Source organism: Megalops cyprinoides, chromosome 11 (assembly GCF_013368585.1).
Source record: "Megalops cyprinoides isolate fMegCyp1 chromosome 11, fMegCyp1.pri, whole genome shotgun sequence".
In the NCBI taxonomy this organism is placed as follows: Eukaryota; Metazoa; Chordata; class Actinopteri; order Elopiformes; family Megalopidae; genus Megalops; species Megalops cyprinoides.
The window spans coordinates 21,998,129-22,013,029 of NC_050593.1; the positions used below are offsets into that span (position 1 = coordinate 21,998,129).

At 40.4% G+C, this 14,901-nt stretch overlaps 1 protein-coding gene across 1 annotated transcript; it reads right to left on the reverse strand.

The window, feature by feature from the left end:
• Positions 1–12,624: 12,624 nt before the first annotated feature.
• c11h3orf38 (chromosome 11 C3orf38 homolog) lies at positions 12,625–14,395 on the reverse strand. Its single transcript, XM_036541407.1, has 3 exons — positions 14,203–14,395; positions 13,860–14,038; positions 12,625–13,250 (listed from the first exon to the last, which is right to left on the reverse strand). Exons 1-3 carry the CDS (start codon positions 14,327–14,329, stop codon positions 12,681–12,683), a joined length of 876 nt encoding a protein of 291 aa, XP_036397300.1. The 5' UTR covers positions 14,330–14,395; the 3' UTR covers positions 12,625–12,680.
• Positions 14,396–14,901: the final 506 nt, after the last annotated feature.

Here is a 14,901-nt window from a genome sequence, read left to right on the forward strand (position 1 = left end):
AATTTACACAGAGAAAATGTACAGTTGGGTGATGCTTCATGTGTTAGGCTTGTTGCCTGTCTAATTCTCCAGTTTTGTTTATTCCAAGAACAGAGCTGTCACATGAATAAAATGTACAGTTTGGAATATCTCTTGCTTTTACCTGTGACTCCTGAAGAAATGACACACAGGCATATTATTATACTTGCAACCCTGGCTGGCCAGACTTTAGTGTACCTTTTCACATGATAATGGAAACTTTCCCTGTCAGACGTATGGGAAGAGCCTAACATGAAAAACATGATTACTATTTTACTGACTGTGATTCTGTATCCTCAGCAAACACTCTGCATACTCGACCGTTCTGATGGCTGGAGTGCAGAGTTTACTAGGCGCTCACAGTGCAGAGATGCGACTGTTTGATTATTGAAGAATATCCAGAGGCACACAGCGCAGAGGCATACTGCTGCTTTCCGTGGCCGTATCTGTCCATTATCGAACCCCCTGACCAGCAAATTGATGTATAATACACCAGCCCCTACGCAAGGTGGGGAGAGGCTGCTTACCATTCTCTCCTTCCTGCAACTGATGAGGTGGGACTTACTCTCTCCATCTTTCATACAGATCTCAGTATGGAAAATCTTGCTCGCATGCTCTGTGCCCCTGTCTGACCACCATGTGAAATCCTCATTAATCTGTCCTGTATATGCCCCGGAACACCGGTAATCCCCCTTCTTCCACTACATATCCCTCCAATCTAAGATGAGTTTGTGCTTCCCTAATTTAACAGTATTCTACTAAATCTGAAGTATGAGTCACTGTATGCCGTGTGTGTGTGCGTGTGTGTGTATGTGTGTGTGTGTGTGTGTGTGTGTGTGCGTGTGTGTGTGTGTGTGTGTGTGTGTGTGCGCATTTGTGTGCTTGCGCACGTTTGCATACATGTGTACTGTATGAATACGCAGTTAAAGATGAAAGAATGAAAGGATCTCAGCAATGGAAACCTTCAGCTGAAAGAATGCACAGGTTTTCTCTCTTTTGGCGACAAGTTTTTGACACATGTTGAAAATCTTTCAATCTTCTCATTTCACATTAATATAACAGCATTTTTCCTGGCAAGGAGAAAGGTGATCGGGTTTAAACGCAGCATTCCTTGGGCTGACTCAGACTCGAGGAGTGTGAAAATCTGGAAACCCGAAACCCTACTGGAAGCATTTTGATTGATGGGCATCATTTTTGACAGCCTGTTGCTATTACATAAGTTCAATAAGTTAACTAAACACCCTAGGCTATTTCAATTAGTGTTAAGGCAAAGAGGGAAAACAGAAAAATGAAGAGGAGCGACCTTCTTTTCAAAGATAAATGTCTCAGAAACAAGGGGCTAATTATATCTAGAGTGACAGTTAAGGCCACAGTGAAGAGAATTCTGAAACAAAGCCTTCACAACAGCATCATCACTCTTTATATGAGAACTTCATTAGACTCTTTTTTATAATGACGACTATACTGAGTCACAGTGTGAATAAATGTCCTAAATATGTGTTCAGACTACATACATTTATAACTGCCAAAAGGTTAAATAGTGAAAGAAAGGATACTTTGTGTTGATTGTGCGAGTGAAAAGAGTCACATTAAAGTGTTAGAATATATAATCTGTATTACATGATTCCATGGGTAGAGGAGGGGAGAGCAGTGCACCTGCAATTGAGTTCTGAGCAGCAGGAAAAATTCCACAGTCACCACAAGGAAACATTCTGGCTTCACTGGATTCCACAGCTCAGGAGGGAAGAGGGATTCCACTGGAGGCCATGAAAGCCAGTCAGTTTTATTCCTGGCATGTGTACCCAGGAGAGCACTGCAGGTGAACCACACAGTCCCCCCTGGCATGGTCAAAATGGTAGTGGTAAAAATGTCCTGACGGAGATTCTTTATTAAAGCAGTGGAAGCAATGAAGTGCCTGCATTCAATTGAACCTTGACGCACATTGACCTGAAATAAGGGTGATGAATTCAGGCAACCTTACCTTGGGCAACAGCGTACCATTGTGGTAAGGTGCCAGACTCATAACCAAAAGGTTGCCAGTTTAATTCTCTGCTGGGGCTTTGCTGTTGTACCTTTTAGCAAGGTACTTAACCCAGAATTGCCTCAGTAAGGATCCAGCTGCATAATTGGGTAACATGTAAAAAAAATCATGACCTATGTCAGTCACTCTGGATAAGAGTGTCTGCTAAATACAGATAATGTGATGTAATGATTTGTTCTAACATGAAAATATAGCAGTGGTGGTTGCTCAGACTGGCCATATGTAATAAGAAAAAAATTACTGCTATTAAAAATGTTTTTTTACTGTTACTTCTTAATTTCAACTTAATTCTTAATCAAATTTGAAAGGTCATTGTGGTGAAATTGAACCTTGTCTTAAATTTTTTCCAGCTAATGGAGAACAATTTTTACCAGGTAACAGACAGCAATGTAATTTATTTTTCTGCTGTTGGTTTCTCATGTTCAAGGCTAAATAGAATCACCATATATATATAGTAGCTACACACCATAGATATATAGTAGCTACAGACGAGGTCAGAAAGAAATAAGGAGTACAGGTAAAACATGGTCACCGCACATTCCCTCCTTGCATTTTTCAGGCTGGTACATACTAGAAGGAAGATCAACATGCATGGTAGCAGCACAGCTGGTGTGGTTCTATCCAAACAAGAAAAGAATCTGTACTGTACAACTATACTGCCTACACCCTGCAGTTAGACTATTCATCTCACTAAAGTTAAAGACCCAGCTACTACACAGAGCACAGATATTTACTCAGTCTAGAGGAAACATCACTATATCATGACAACTGCCCAGGACTGAGTGTTTGCTGGAAAATCATTTCTAACAAACACTGAACAAAGTTTATTGTTCAAAGATCTTTGTGAGGATAAGTCTTCATCACACCATGAATTAATCATAAGTGTGTTGTGCACCCTTGCCTGATAAGAGGGGAAACAAACATGCTGACCTGACAATTAGTGCTGCTCATGGAATGTCAGAACATGCTGACATAATTGCCGTGTGTCCTTGGCTGTGCTGCTTAACACAGTCATAATTTTGTTTTCGGTATCATCACACGCAATAAAATAGGCCCTCTAGATGCGGATGAACGGGAATGTCCCTTGACACAAGCACAGGCTCAATGGAAGTGGGTAGGTACCACTTGAGAGCACATAGGGAGATATTGATCATCTCTCCCCTCACTGAAATGATCAAAAACTGATGCGAGGCTGGCTGGATGTAAGTAACATGTACGTAAGCAGCATCGGGTCCAAGGGGAGGTGACCTGCAATGTAGGGTGAGGACACCTCATCATTCACTGTAACCTGAGCCAGCCCACAGATCTTGTATTGCCCATCCTGGTACTTCCCAGCATGTCCCACTGCACCATGGGTAATGGGCACATTGTGATGGGTTTACACTGCCTGAGAGGACTGTGTTGTGTCGAGTTCAAGCTTCTGAATGTCTTCATCAGAGATGTAGCAGCATTATCATGAGGAGATAAAACTGTCTCAATTTAGATCACTGTGTAGAAAACCCCTGCTCACAATACACAATACTTAACTGTTTATGCTATTGTGCATGCTGTGGATATGCAAAACTGATCTGTTGAGCTTGTCGTGTGGATAAAATGCTTAATTGCACTTTCAAGAGTGTTTACCATATTTAGTGATATTGTATTTCAATATGATAGATGATGAGAAATCGAATTATTTTGTTTTAAACTGTGGATGCAGGGTTCCGTGAAGTTGTGTTCCTAATTGGATTACACTTCTGCTGGGAAGTCAAGCTTCAGGGGGCACATACCTTTCCCTCTGACATGAGCCAACTGGACCGATCCCAAGTGTCACCCCCAAGAGGGCGGCAGAGGTACTGCTGTGAAATAAATCATTTCTCTAACCCCCTTTTTTCCCAGAATTTTAAGTGTCACTCTGAGACACAGAAATCAGCATGTCTGAAACGTCTAAATAACTATGGACAGGAGAGGAAAAGCTATCCCTTTTCCCTTCCCTGATTGCTTTCCAGCACACACATGAATAAATGTCATTAAAAACTAAGCTGTAAGTAATGTGATATTCCTTTCGTCTAGGACAAAGACTGAAAGTTAGAGAAAAGTATATTTCATATGATTCATGACCTATAGTTTTATGCTAATGTAAAACCATAACATATTTTTATACAGTGTCTACATTCAAGACACCTTATGTAATTATCTACTTTCCTCTCTGGTCCAAATAACTATCACCATGAAAGTGTTTGTAACATAACTCTTGTTTGCTCTTTCCTGGGTACTTTGTCATCTAGGATAGGGGTGCATACCTACCAAACAATGGTCAAAGCTAAGAATAATAATGAAATTTATTCATATACTGTTGTTACATTGGAATGCTGAAAACACTTCCTGGTTATTTTTAAATAATAAGATAAGCCGAGACAGTTATGAAGACTATAGCTATACAAAGACTATGTTGCATGTAAGTTTACAAAAAATAAACTGGGACATACAGATAAATAGAACAATCATTGCAAAACTGATAACAAGGAACATATAAAATAAGGCACATAATAATTAATTTTAAAATGTGGGTTTTTCATCGTTCTGAGACATTCATTGATTCATATCCATAAGACATTCATGGAAAGCAGATATCTCACTAATATCACTAGGTTGTTTGATAAATAAAATTGTCACTAGCATATAATACCGGTTGACACCTGACATCTGAGGTTTAAGACTTCAGTGCAAAAAATGGCTCTGTCAGGTAGATAGTAATATAAAAGACATTATCTTACAGCACTATCATTTTTAGGGTGCCATTGTCTGGGATGTCTTATAGATCTTCCATAGTTATATCTTCCACACCTCCTGGAGCTCATTTTATGGCTAGCATCTCACTACAGTAGCTCAGAAGAAGGATCCAACAAGCCAAGTTCAGTCTGAAACTGCAATTTGTCAACCCCTAGTCCTAGGTCAAGTGGACCTAGGACCCAACCCACCCAACAGTGCAGTGTCTAACTAATCCTAGAGACCCAGGGAGAAGGGCCATGGACATTAATGGCTACCGGAATGCCCAAAAAGTGATGTCATGGAGAGAGCAAGAAAGGTTGCTATGAGGGAATTGAAATTAATGAGCGTAATCAGTGGCGAACAGCGAGCGAAGCACAGGCAATTAATATAAACAGGCTACCGGTGGGCTGCAGATCTGTATTAAGATGCAACTCAGCTGTGGGTTGACAGCAGATGTCCTGGAGGACAACAGAAGCCTGGCGCATCCGCAGGATGGCAACACAGACAGCAGGCCAAACGCAACCCGACAGCCTCCTGGCAAGCTCTGATAGCGGGACGCGGTCTCAGTTTAGAGCCATACTGTTACCCCCATGCCCACTGCTAGGTGGTGAAACATTGTAAAAATATAATGTGTTAATTTCTCAATAAGAACATGAAAGAACCATTTTCATTATTTTTTCTTGTTTTAGGAGAAAAATAATTCACAACACCCTTCTCTCTCTATAGGAAAATTTGATAACAAAATTTGTATTATATGATACAGTTGCACATCCAAATGTCAATTACAAACAGATATTTTCACACACAAGAAATCATCAAATTTTGTACTACAGCTAGTGGCATATGTACACAGCACACATAGCATATTGATGTGCAACACCATCTCAGCACAATGAGTTAAGTCAACCACTGTGGCAATTCTTTGTTAAACTCATCATCTCACTCAACTTTCCATTGTTTTTGGAAACAGGATCATGCAGACAGTAAAATCTCCAGGTACTTCTTATACTTTGTGTATGCCTATGAGAAAGGCTGCAAACAAATTTTTGACATTTTGTGAGTGCATCCTTCTCTGTATCATTTCCTGCTCAGCAGGTACCAGCCATAGCTTCGTACGCTTTAGCAATATGGCATCAAAGTAAATAATAGATCAGATTATCTTAACTGAACCTACATGTAAGCACAGATACTTTAACATAAAAAATGTATTAATTGCTTGATTGATTTAAGGAGCTCTCTAATACTCGAAATTAGTAACATTTTTTTTTTCCTGGCGAAAATGTGCTCTCATAATTGTTGTTTTAATTGATCTAAAATGGCAAAAAGAATCGAGTCATCCCACTGCCTCTGTGTTTGCTTCCTTGGATCTTATACCCTCATCCCCTGCAGTTTTGGATTTCCACTGTTTATGTGAAATAATTATGCATGTGTAAAACTACACCAGCGAATACTGACAATAATTGCGATGCCTGCCCAAGAAGTCAAGATCAATTTGCAGTGAAACGGAACAATGATGTCAGCTATTATGGTCCATCCTGAAAATATGTGCAGAAGCCAGAAAGAGAAAAGACCAGTGTGACATCATGTAATTAGCATCAAAAATCTTAATAGGTGAAATGTGGGGGTTTGCTGTTAAAATCTTGGCAGTGTATCATTCAAAGTCTCAAAGATCTGTGTGTCAACAGAATGGTTTTAATTCTTTATGCATTGCAAGGCATTTACTATTACCTGCAGTTATCTGCCACTGTGATCTATCTGATATGATTGACTACATCACCAAGCTTTAATGTGGCCATTTAAGTATCTCATATGTGGTTGCGCTTCAATGCTGTGATTGCTTGAGAACTTGTGTTTCCAACTTCAATTAGGTGTTTTCCTTTTAGTGCAAAGACAGTTTCTTTTTTATTTAAACCAGTAAAACTTATCTCCATTAAATGTTTATTGACACTATTTATGGGCTTTGTAAAGAAGTTTTAATACCTCTGAGAGAGAAATATTTCACAAACCTATTCACATTAATGTTCCATCCATTAATTGTCTGACAGTTTCATCTTCCACAGTAAACTCTCTTACAAATTTATTGTATTGTTCAGAGACTAAGGAAACGGCAAACTGCCAGATTACATAACCCAATTTCGTATGTGCTCTGAAATTGATGAGTTTCCACAAATAATCAGTTTAAAAGCTTTTGACGGGGGATCAAAGCCTGGACTGTATAAATGTAGCTCTTGTGCCCTCTTGTGGTGATCTTGCTGTAATACCGTGACAAATAAAGAACGGGTAAAATCATAAATGCTATGCGAAATAGGATCATTACTAATAACTAATGAATGAAAACATTATCCCTGGGCCATATAAAAATATATAAGATATTTCATATATATCATAGGCTAGACTCACATCATACAATATACACTGGTTCACTCATCCACAAACACAGATATATTCCAAAAGCAGTTTTTGCTGTTTCAAATGCAAATGTAAATACATAGGTTAAATACTTGAATATTAATGTTAAAGATACATTCATCACAATGAAATTCAGGAATCTTCTGGAAAAAATGGTAAAGACAAGCATATTAAAGAGGCAGAGAGAATATTAAGTAGTGGTAGTTTTAGACTGAGCAATCCCAGAATTGAAAAGACCAACCACTCAAAATAAATAAACAAAGAGAAACTTTTTATCAATCCACAGCCTTCAATTCTGAGCAAAATTCCATACCAGCCAAACCGAATCTGCTGTGCTTTTATAGTTAGGATCTACAGTTATATCGTTTTATAGAACCAGCCAGCCAGGGGTTAAACATGAGAACCATAGCCTTTATGGGAAACAAACTGCCATTAAAAAATCAAAAGTCACAAAGATCCACAGACGCCAAGAAGCGGTATTTTTGAACCGTATGCGTCACAGACGCAGCTGCGGCCAAACCACTTATTAAAACGACGGAAGCCAAGTGCCATAAAGACAGGAGTCGAGCGGCTTGTTATTTTTCTTTCTGTGAGGCGAACAGCAAAAAGATCAATGGCTGCGGTGGTCGCGTTCACCACAGCTATGGCACTCTAAGGCATGTACGCCAGCCTACAGAAAAGACATTAAGGATGCCTGGACCTTTGAAGAGAATGCCAAGAATAATTTCCCACATGTTACACGTCCCACCAAAACCACGGGGAGACTGCTGCGTTTTAAATACCACTTCTCATCCTGCACATTTGCCCTATTCTCCTCCTTATAGAAAGGCTGAGCAGCACTGACATTATCTCCCAATGACAAGAAAAGGTGACTGAAAAGACTGATGGCCCCAGACCTTGGTTTTAATCAAAAGCTGAAAAAGCGTAGGGTCAAAGCTTTGTGTGCATCTCACCGTTTCTTCAAGTGTCACTCAAATGTTAAAACATCGTAAGCCATGAATGTTCAAGCTGACGACCCTTGCTGTGTGGTTCTCACTTAATGCTCTTAACACATCTATTTTTATGACTCAAGACTGACAGATTGGCATGACAGGCAACTTCAGGGATCTTGAAGATAATGAGCAATGCCGGCACTCCTCAGGGTCCCTTGGTTCATCTGTAACAGAGACCAACAAAGATTTAAATATTTCACATATCCTTGATACTTTTTGGGATAACATGGGAGAATATGGGGAGACTGTGGACCAGCTAAGCAGCAGCATTCCGGCTTAGCTTCAGGGATCTGACAGCACATGAAGGGAGGCCCGCATGGACGGAGTCACAGTAGTCATGTAAGGAGATGACCAAGACCAAGACCAGGAGCTGGGTTGAACTGATGATGCAGTCAAGGTGACCTACCAACCACTGCTATGTGCTCTGTGAAGACCCCACTCCACCATCACCCCAAGGCTCCTGGTGGAGTGGGGGGCTGACACCTTAGTGTTTTGGATCTACAGGGTGCCAAACCTGCAGCTTGACCGCAATACCAAAGAGCACATACTCAACAGTAGTGACAGCACTCTGTCACACTGCCCTCCCCCTTCGGGAAGCACGCCCATGCGCTTCACGCACCAAGGCATCCCTCACGCATTCCTTCACCATACTTCTCCCATCCCAGGGTGCCCCGCTCACTGTGCTTCACCCATCTCTGGGGTCCCTCACACCGGGGTCAACCTAACCTGGGGGTCCCTCGTACAGCTCACACACTGGGCACGCCTCCGATGGCCTCGCGGCATGCCATCCCACTGCTGACACCAGATGTAGCGAAGGACCTCCAGTGATGATCATGCATCCACAATTAAACATCAACTAGGCAAACTGAGACGTGTGATGAGGCCTACTGTAAATGTGTGATGGCAGAAAAGAGAGAAACAGTTGAGTGTCATCAGCATAATGGTGACATGAGAAGCCAAGTGAAATAACAATGGACGCGGGTGATCTTTTGTACAATGAGAACAGAAAGCACAGAGCCTTGAGAGAAGGATACAAGGGAGTGACATGGCCTCTCTCCAGGCCACCTGCTAGTAATGCCCAGAGTAGTAGAATGAGATCTAAAACGGCCAAAACATCCATTGCTGTCCATAGACAGAAGAATGATGATTCACTGTGTCGAGGGTCGCATAGAAGTCCGGAAAAATCAGGACACCAGAGTAGGAGGTAGTATTTATTTTTTATTTTTATTTTATTTTTTGCTTCCTACAAGATTTTGCGTGTGAGTTCACTGACCATAAAAATGAACAAAAATGAAAATGAAAGAACTGGAAGAGTAACACCCAGCTTGTGTATTGTTCTTCGTTTGAATTTGGGCCTTGTTAACAGATAAAGTATACAAAGTTTATTGTTTTAATGTAAATTTTGAGCTTCACATTTTTAATTTCAGCATGACGGAGACAGTTTACTTTCAATTCAAGGATTACTTCTCCAGATTCTGTTGACAGATCCTGGAACATTGTAAATACTTTCGCTATGTTGTACTGGGTAGAAACCTTTTTTGTAAAATGAACAGGAGGTGGAGAATGTATCCCAGAAGCAGAAAGAAGAGGCACATGGACCCAACAAGGCCCTAGTAAATTTATATTAAACATGACTTCTTCTGCAAACATCATATCATAAACCTCTGACCAATTTATAAAGTGGTTACATTCATTGTGAGTAATGCTCAAATGAACCCGTATAAAAAAATCCCTAAGTGCTCACAATTCTTTCACATTTTTGAGAGATGTACCACCTCAGCATCCTGCGTCTTTTGTATGACTCCTGAATAAATGCTTCCAGCTGGTCAAACCAGGTGTAGACAAGATAGACATCCTGTCTGATGCTGCACACAAATGTCTGCATGAATAATAAAAAATGAAAAGCGACATCTGAGTAATCACAGATAGATTTATTGGTTATTACAAACAGACCTCAGCATTCCAGTGTGTTTAGTGTGGTCAATGACTAGTCATGTGCTTATGAGGGGCCTAAAAAATCACTATCACAGAGGCCACCAGTCATTCCTGCTCTGGTAGTCTGGCATGACCATTCAGGAAGAAAATAATTGGAAAATAATTGGAAAATAAATGGAATTTTAAGCTTTATTCCTTTTAACATTAAATTTAATTCTGGTCATTAAAAATTACTTCAGGCAGAAACACTACACAGCAGATCTTCCCGTGTCACCTTCAGATGATATTTATTATGTGTGATATCTACTCACATTAAAGACTGCATGACCTACAGCTAGCCTCCAGGGATATATAGTTAAAATGCGTCACATTGTCAATCATAAAGGTAACTAGGGGCCATGCTATGTCTCTGACTGCTAAGTGCAGTGAGGCAAATGTTAATTAAATGGTATTGTGAATGATCAAATGAGCTGGTGTCTCAATATCTATTAACCAGGCACGAGCAGGTAATAGAAAGTTGTCAGTGATGTTGGTCATCAGAATGTCTGATGGTTAGCAGGCTGAACCTCTTGGATAAGTGTGGTTTTACATTTATCATTCTGCATTTAACTATTCATTCATGATTTTCAATGACCTCCAGAAGCAGCTCACCTTTACTTGAAAAAAATGGAATCGTCATAAACATAGATGCTTTCGGGCATATATAATGGCTTCCTCCAGTCAGGATGTCTCTTTAGCATGACTCATAAGGCGTGAGGTCCTAAGATAGACAGATCAGGTGAGAGGATAAGATTTGCTCCACTTCTGCCAAATATTTTAGCCATGACCAGGCAATAGCAGGCTATTTGTTAAGATGTTTTTTTTTTTTTTTTGTAAGAATGTATGGAGAAATGTAACAAAAAGGAGAAAAAAGCACAGGGTCTACCCTGGTCTTTCAAAGTAGGTGCAGTGTATTTTCCTAACCAGTAGATGGCCTCATAACTTTGAAGACATGTGGATGACAGTGTAAAAATATGCACAATTTTACAAGCTAATGAAATGCTTGGCTTACTGCACCCAGCTACAGTCTTATGTCTTAAATATGTACATTGATGTTTTTGCAAGTATGCAGTTTTTTACTATTCTTAAGCAGATAAAAGTGAAGCAATTTCTCATTACAAGTCACAAATATAGATATCATCCAACAAACAAATCCATTCAAAACATTTTTTATTTCAACCTCAGACAAAATAGAAATCTTTTGTAAGGCTTTTTGAAATCATATGTGTGCCCAAGGAGAAACATCTGAAAAATCTGAAAACCCTGCATATGCCTAATTGGTTCGGTAAAGACCCCACATACATCCACACAAACAGTCAGACAGCCACCATTCCTTTAAAAACAAAAAAAAAAGTTCCTTTAAAAACTAAAAAAATGCATCACATTTTTAGACTTGTTCATTACATTTAAAGTTCTCATGCAGTGATTATCTCTGCCTTTACTTCAGATTTGGAACAGAAGCAGGTAGAAGCCATTGCAGATAGTGTTCTGTACACCAAGGTACACGACAGAAAACTAAGACTATCAGCAATCATGCTAGCTACTAACGTCCCTCTGCCTGAAGGCTGCAGTTCAGTGGGACTGGCCTTGTTTAGTGAAAACGAATTTGCTGTTGGAAGTGGTACTAACCAGTAGGGGGCAGTGTTCCCTATGGAAAAAATGGAAAGTAGAATTTAGCTTGGGCATGCTGTGCAGTAGGAGTTTCTGTCCTCTGCATGAGAAGTTAAACTGTGGTGCTGATGTTCCTGTGGCACTTAGCGTACAGACTAATTCTACTGTGTCCTGGCTAACTCCCCAGATTTTCCATCCAATGATCCCCCAGTTTAACTGGTGGAATCAATCAATACCTTTTCACCCTGAAATTTCTGCCGTGCATCAACCATGTGGGTGCTACACACTGGTGGCAGTTGAGGTCAGTCTTCCCCTTCACTGTAGAGGACCTTAAGCTTCATGAAAGACAACCATATATTTGCAAATCATTATTATTACTATTAAACATACATATGTGAAAGGCATTCTGTGTAGTTTAAAAGGTAATGGCTAAGGAGTTAAAAACTTAAAGAGGCTTTAAATCACAGATAATCACATCAGAATTTTATACAACCTAGGCTGAGTAAAACAGGGATATCAAGACAAATGGTGACTTTTATTTATATTGAACAGTTAAACTGTCAACTGAACATGGGACTCTTCATTTAGAGTTCTCCAAAAAATAGAAAATGCATGCTTGCTCACTGAAATGTTAGCCTACCTTTCAATCTAAATTTCAAGAATATCAGGAAAGGTCATGGTGACTATATATGCAGGCTCCTAAATGGCTTTTAAAAATTATTAAAAATCATTTGAAGCCCAAACCCAACCAAAATAAGCAAAAAGATACTTAGGATGCATTTTAAAAAAATAAAAAGAGATTGACCAATAAAAAAAATGTCCCAGTAGTTCCATTCCAAAAGAATAAAGCATAAACCATTTGTATAAAGTGCACAGTTGAATCACTATTCACAAAAGAGCTGGAGGTCTCTAGAGTCATAGGTCAAAGCTGGCGTTGTCACGTTCTCTCCCCCTGCAAGTGCGTTCTGCCCTCTTATTTTCAAATGGGCAAATTTAATTTTCCAGCTATTGCTGTCCAGCGGGGAGCGGATAAGGCCAAATACCTGCTCAAAGATGCCCAGACAGGCTCGCTCCCGGTGTATGGTCCCTGCCACAGCCACCACTACCAGCCCATGAGGCGAGGTGATGCATTTCAGCCCGTGGGGCTCCAGGTTGGGGCAGAAGAAGATATTCTCATCCCTAACAAGGGCCAGGAGACGAAAGCTCACTCCCTGCGCCCCCTGGAAATCCTCATTCTGCTGCTGCTGCTCTGTCAGGCAGCAGAGTGTCAGGCGTGCATCCTCCCAGAAGTGCTGGGGCCCCCAGTCCAGCGCTGGTTGGCCCAGTGTGGGATTCTGTGTATTCAGAACCTGGAAGAACCACTGGCAGAACTGCTGTCCCAGGGCCTGGTAGTCACTGATGCCCTCCCCTGCACTGGAAATATCCTCCTTTTTGTCACTGGCTTGCGCTGGCACCTTAAGGAAAGAAAATGCACCCATTAGAGAATGCTACTACATTTACTGCTTGTACAATGAGATACAGTGTTCATGTTTTTCCTGTTTTCTGGCTGAGACACATATAACTATCATTTAATTTCAAAGTCATACATTTTGCAAACTTCCCATCTTTACTGTCTCACCACAACACATTTCATTCAAAACATCCTGTTATATTCAAATATTAAAATAATATTCAAATAAAGATGAATGGAGTTGCTACTATCTCCCTATTATCAAAATTAATTATACCCTGCAGTGTTTCCGCATTTGCTGTCTTTTCATACTAAGTAGGTAAAAAAAAAGGGGCAGTTCATGTAATCGAGATGACTTTGGGTCATTTCTATGTAACAGTATTGGTGTTACTAACAGTTCCATATCCAAAGACATCGTTGAAATGATGCTATGCAAACCAACAACTTCACTTCCATTCCTGCTGTTACACTCTATCGCTAAAGGTTCAGTTCTAGCGCCATAGTTACCGACTGATAATATGATATAATTCTGTACTGCTGACTCATACAAAAACGACAGATGCATGCATCACGGCATAATGCAAGGCTACAGTCTACGCTGTACTTTCATTACCGTGTTCGCAGAGGACCAAAACTGTAGAGCCCTCTTCACAAGCTGATTCTTGTCAGCTGTGGGCGGCATGATTTCACCCTCATCGGCCAGATATTTAAATATACTGTCACGGTGCACCTTCCTTCGCTTCAATAGCTCCTCTGCACTCTGGGTGTAGGTAAGGATAGCTTCCATTGCCTCTGCACATGGGAATGGAAAGGTTGGAGTCAGAAATCACGAAGAATACAGCAGCAGAAGAATATAATCAAAAGGTGTGTTATAGTTACAAAGTTTTGTAACTAGCTAGCGAGCCATCAATCGATTGAAAACATCCACTGTCAGTAGCCGATATTTCCGGTCTCACCTTTCATGTTCTCGACCACAATCATCCTGTTAGTTACGGTATCGCTGAGAGCGAATAAATCGGCATATGACAGACGTTTCAGTATTTTAATACAACCCTCACGCTCTTTTTTGGATAACCCTGACATCTTCCTATCCTTAGCAAGCTGGCATCCTACAATTCTCAACACACTAAGTCTGCCTTCAGCGCCATCCGTGTTTTCCTGGGTGAGGTGCGGCATCACAACTTTCCGTCTAGGAACAATACTGAAGTTGCCACCGTTCCGCCATCTGAAGGAAACAGAGCCATGAAGAGAGACATGGCTCTGGAAGGAAAGAAAGAAGGAAACACATTTCGACGTTTGAGGCAGCGTCTGAAGTTCTCTGTTCTGTCGATTATTTGGTTCTCTCATATCCTGAGACGGGAACTGCGCTGGGCAAACTATGTGTGCGTTAATAGATCCAGACAGGTGTCCTGCAATTCTGGGGCTTGTATTACTGATTACTTGCATGGCACAGTAAGTTATGCTCAGTATGAGAGTAAACAAATTGACTGTATTGAAAATCTACATTTTGGGAAAAATATGTATGGACTAACAAAACCTTTTTAGTAAAATGAATAGGACAAATCATGACACAAGGGTACTTTCATGTGTTCTTTTATTGTAACGTAGATATTTAAAGGTATTGTGTATATCTGTTTGTATTTTTAACACTAATG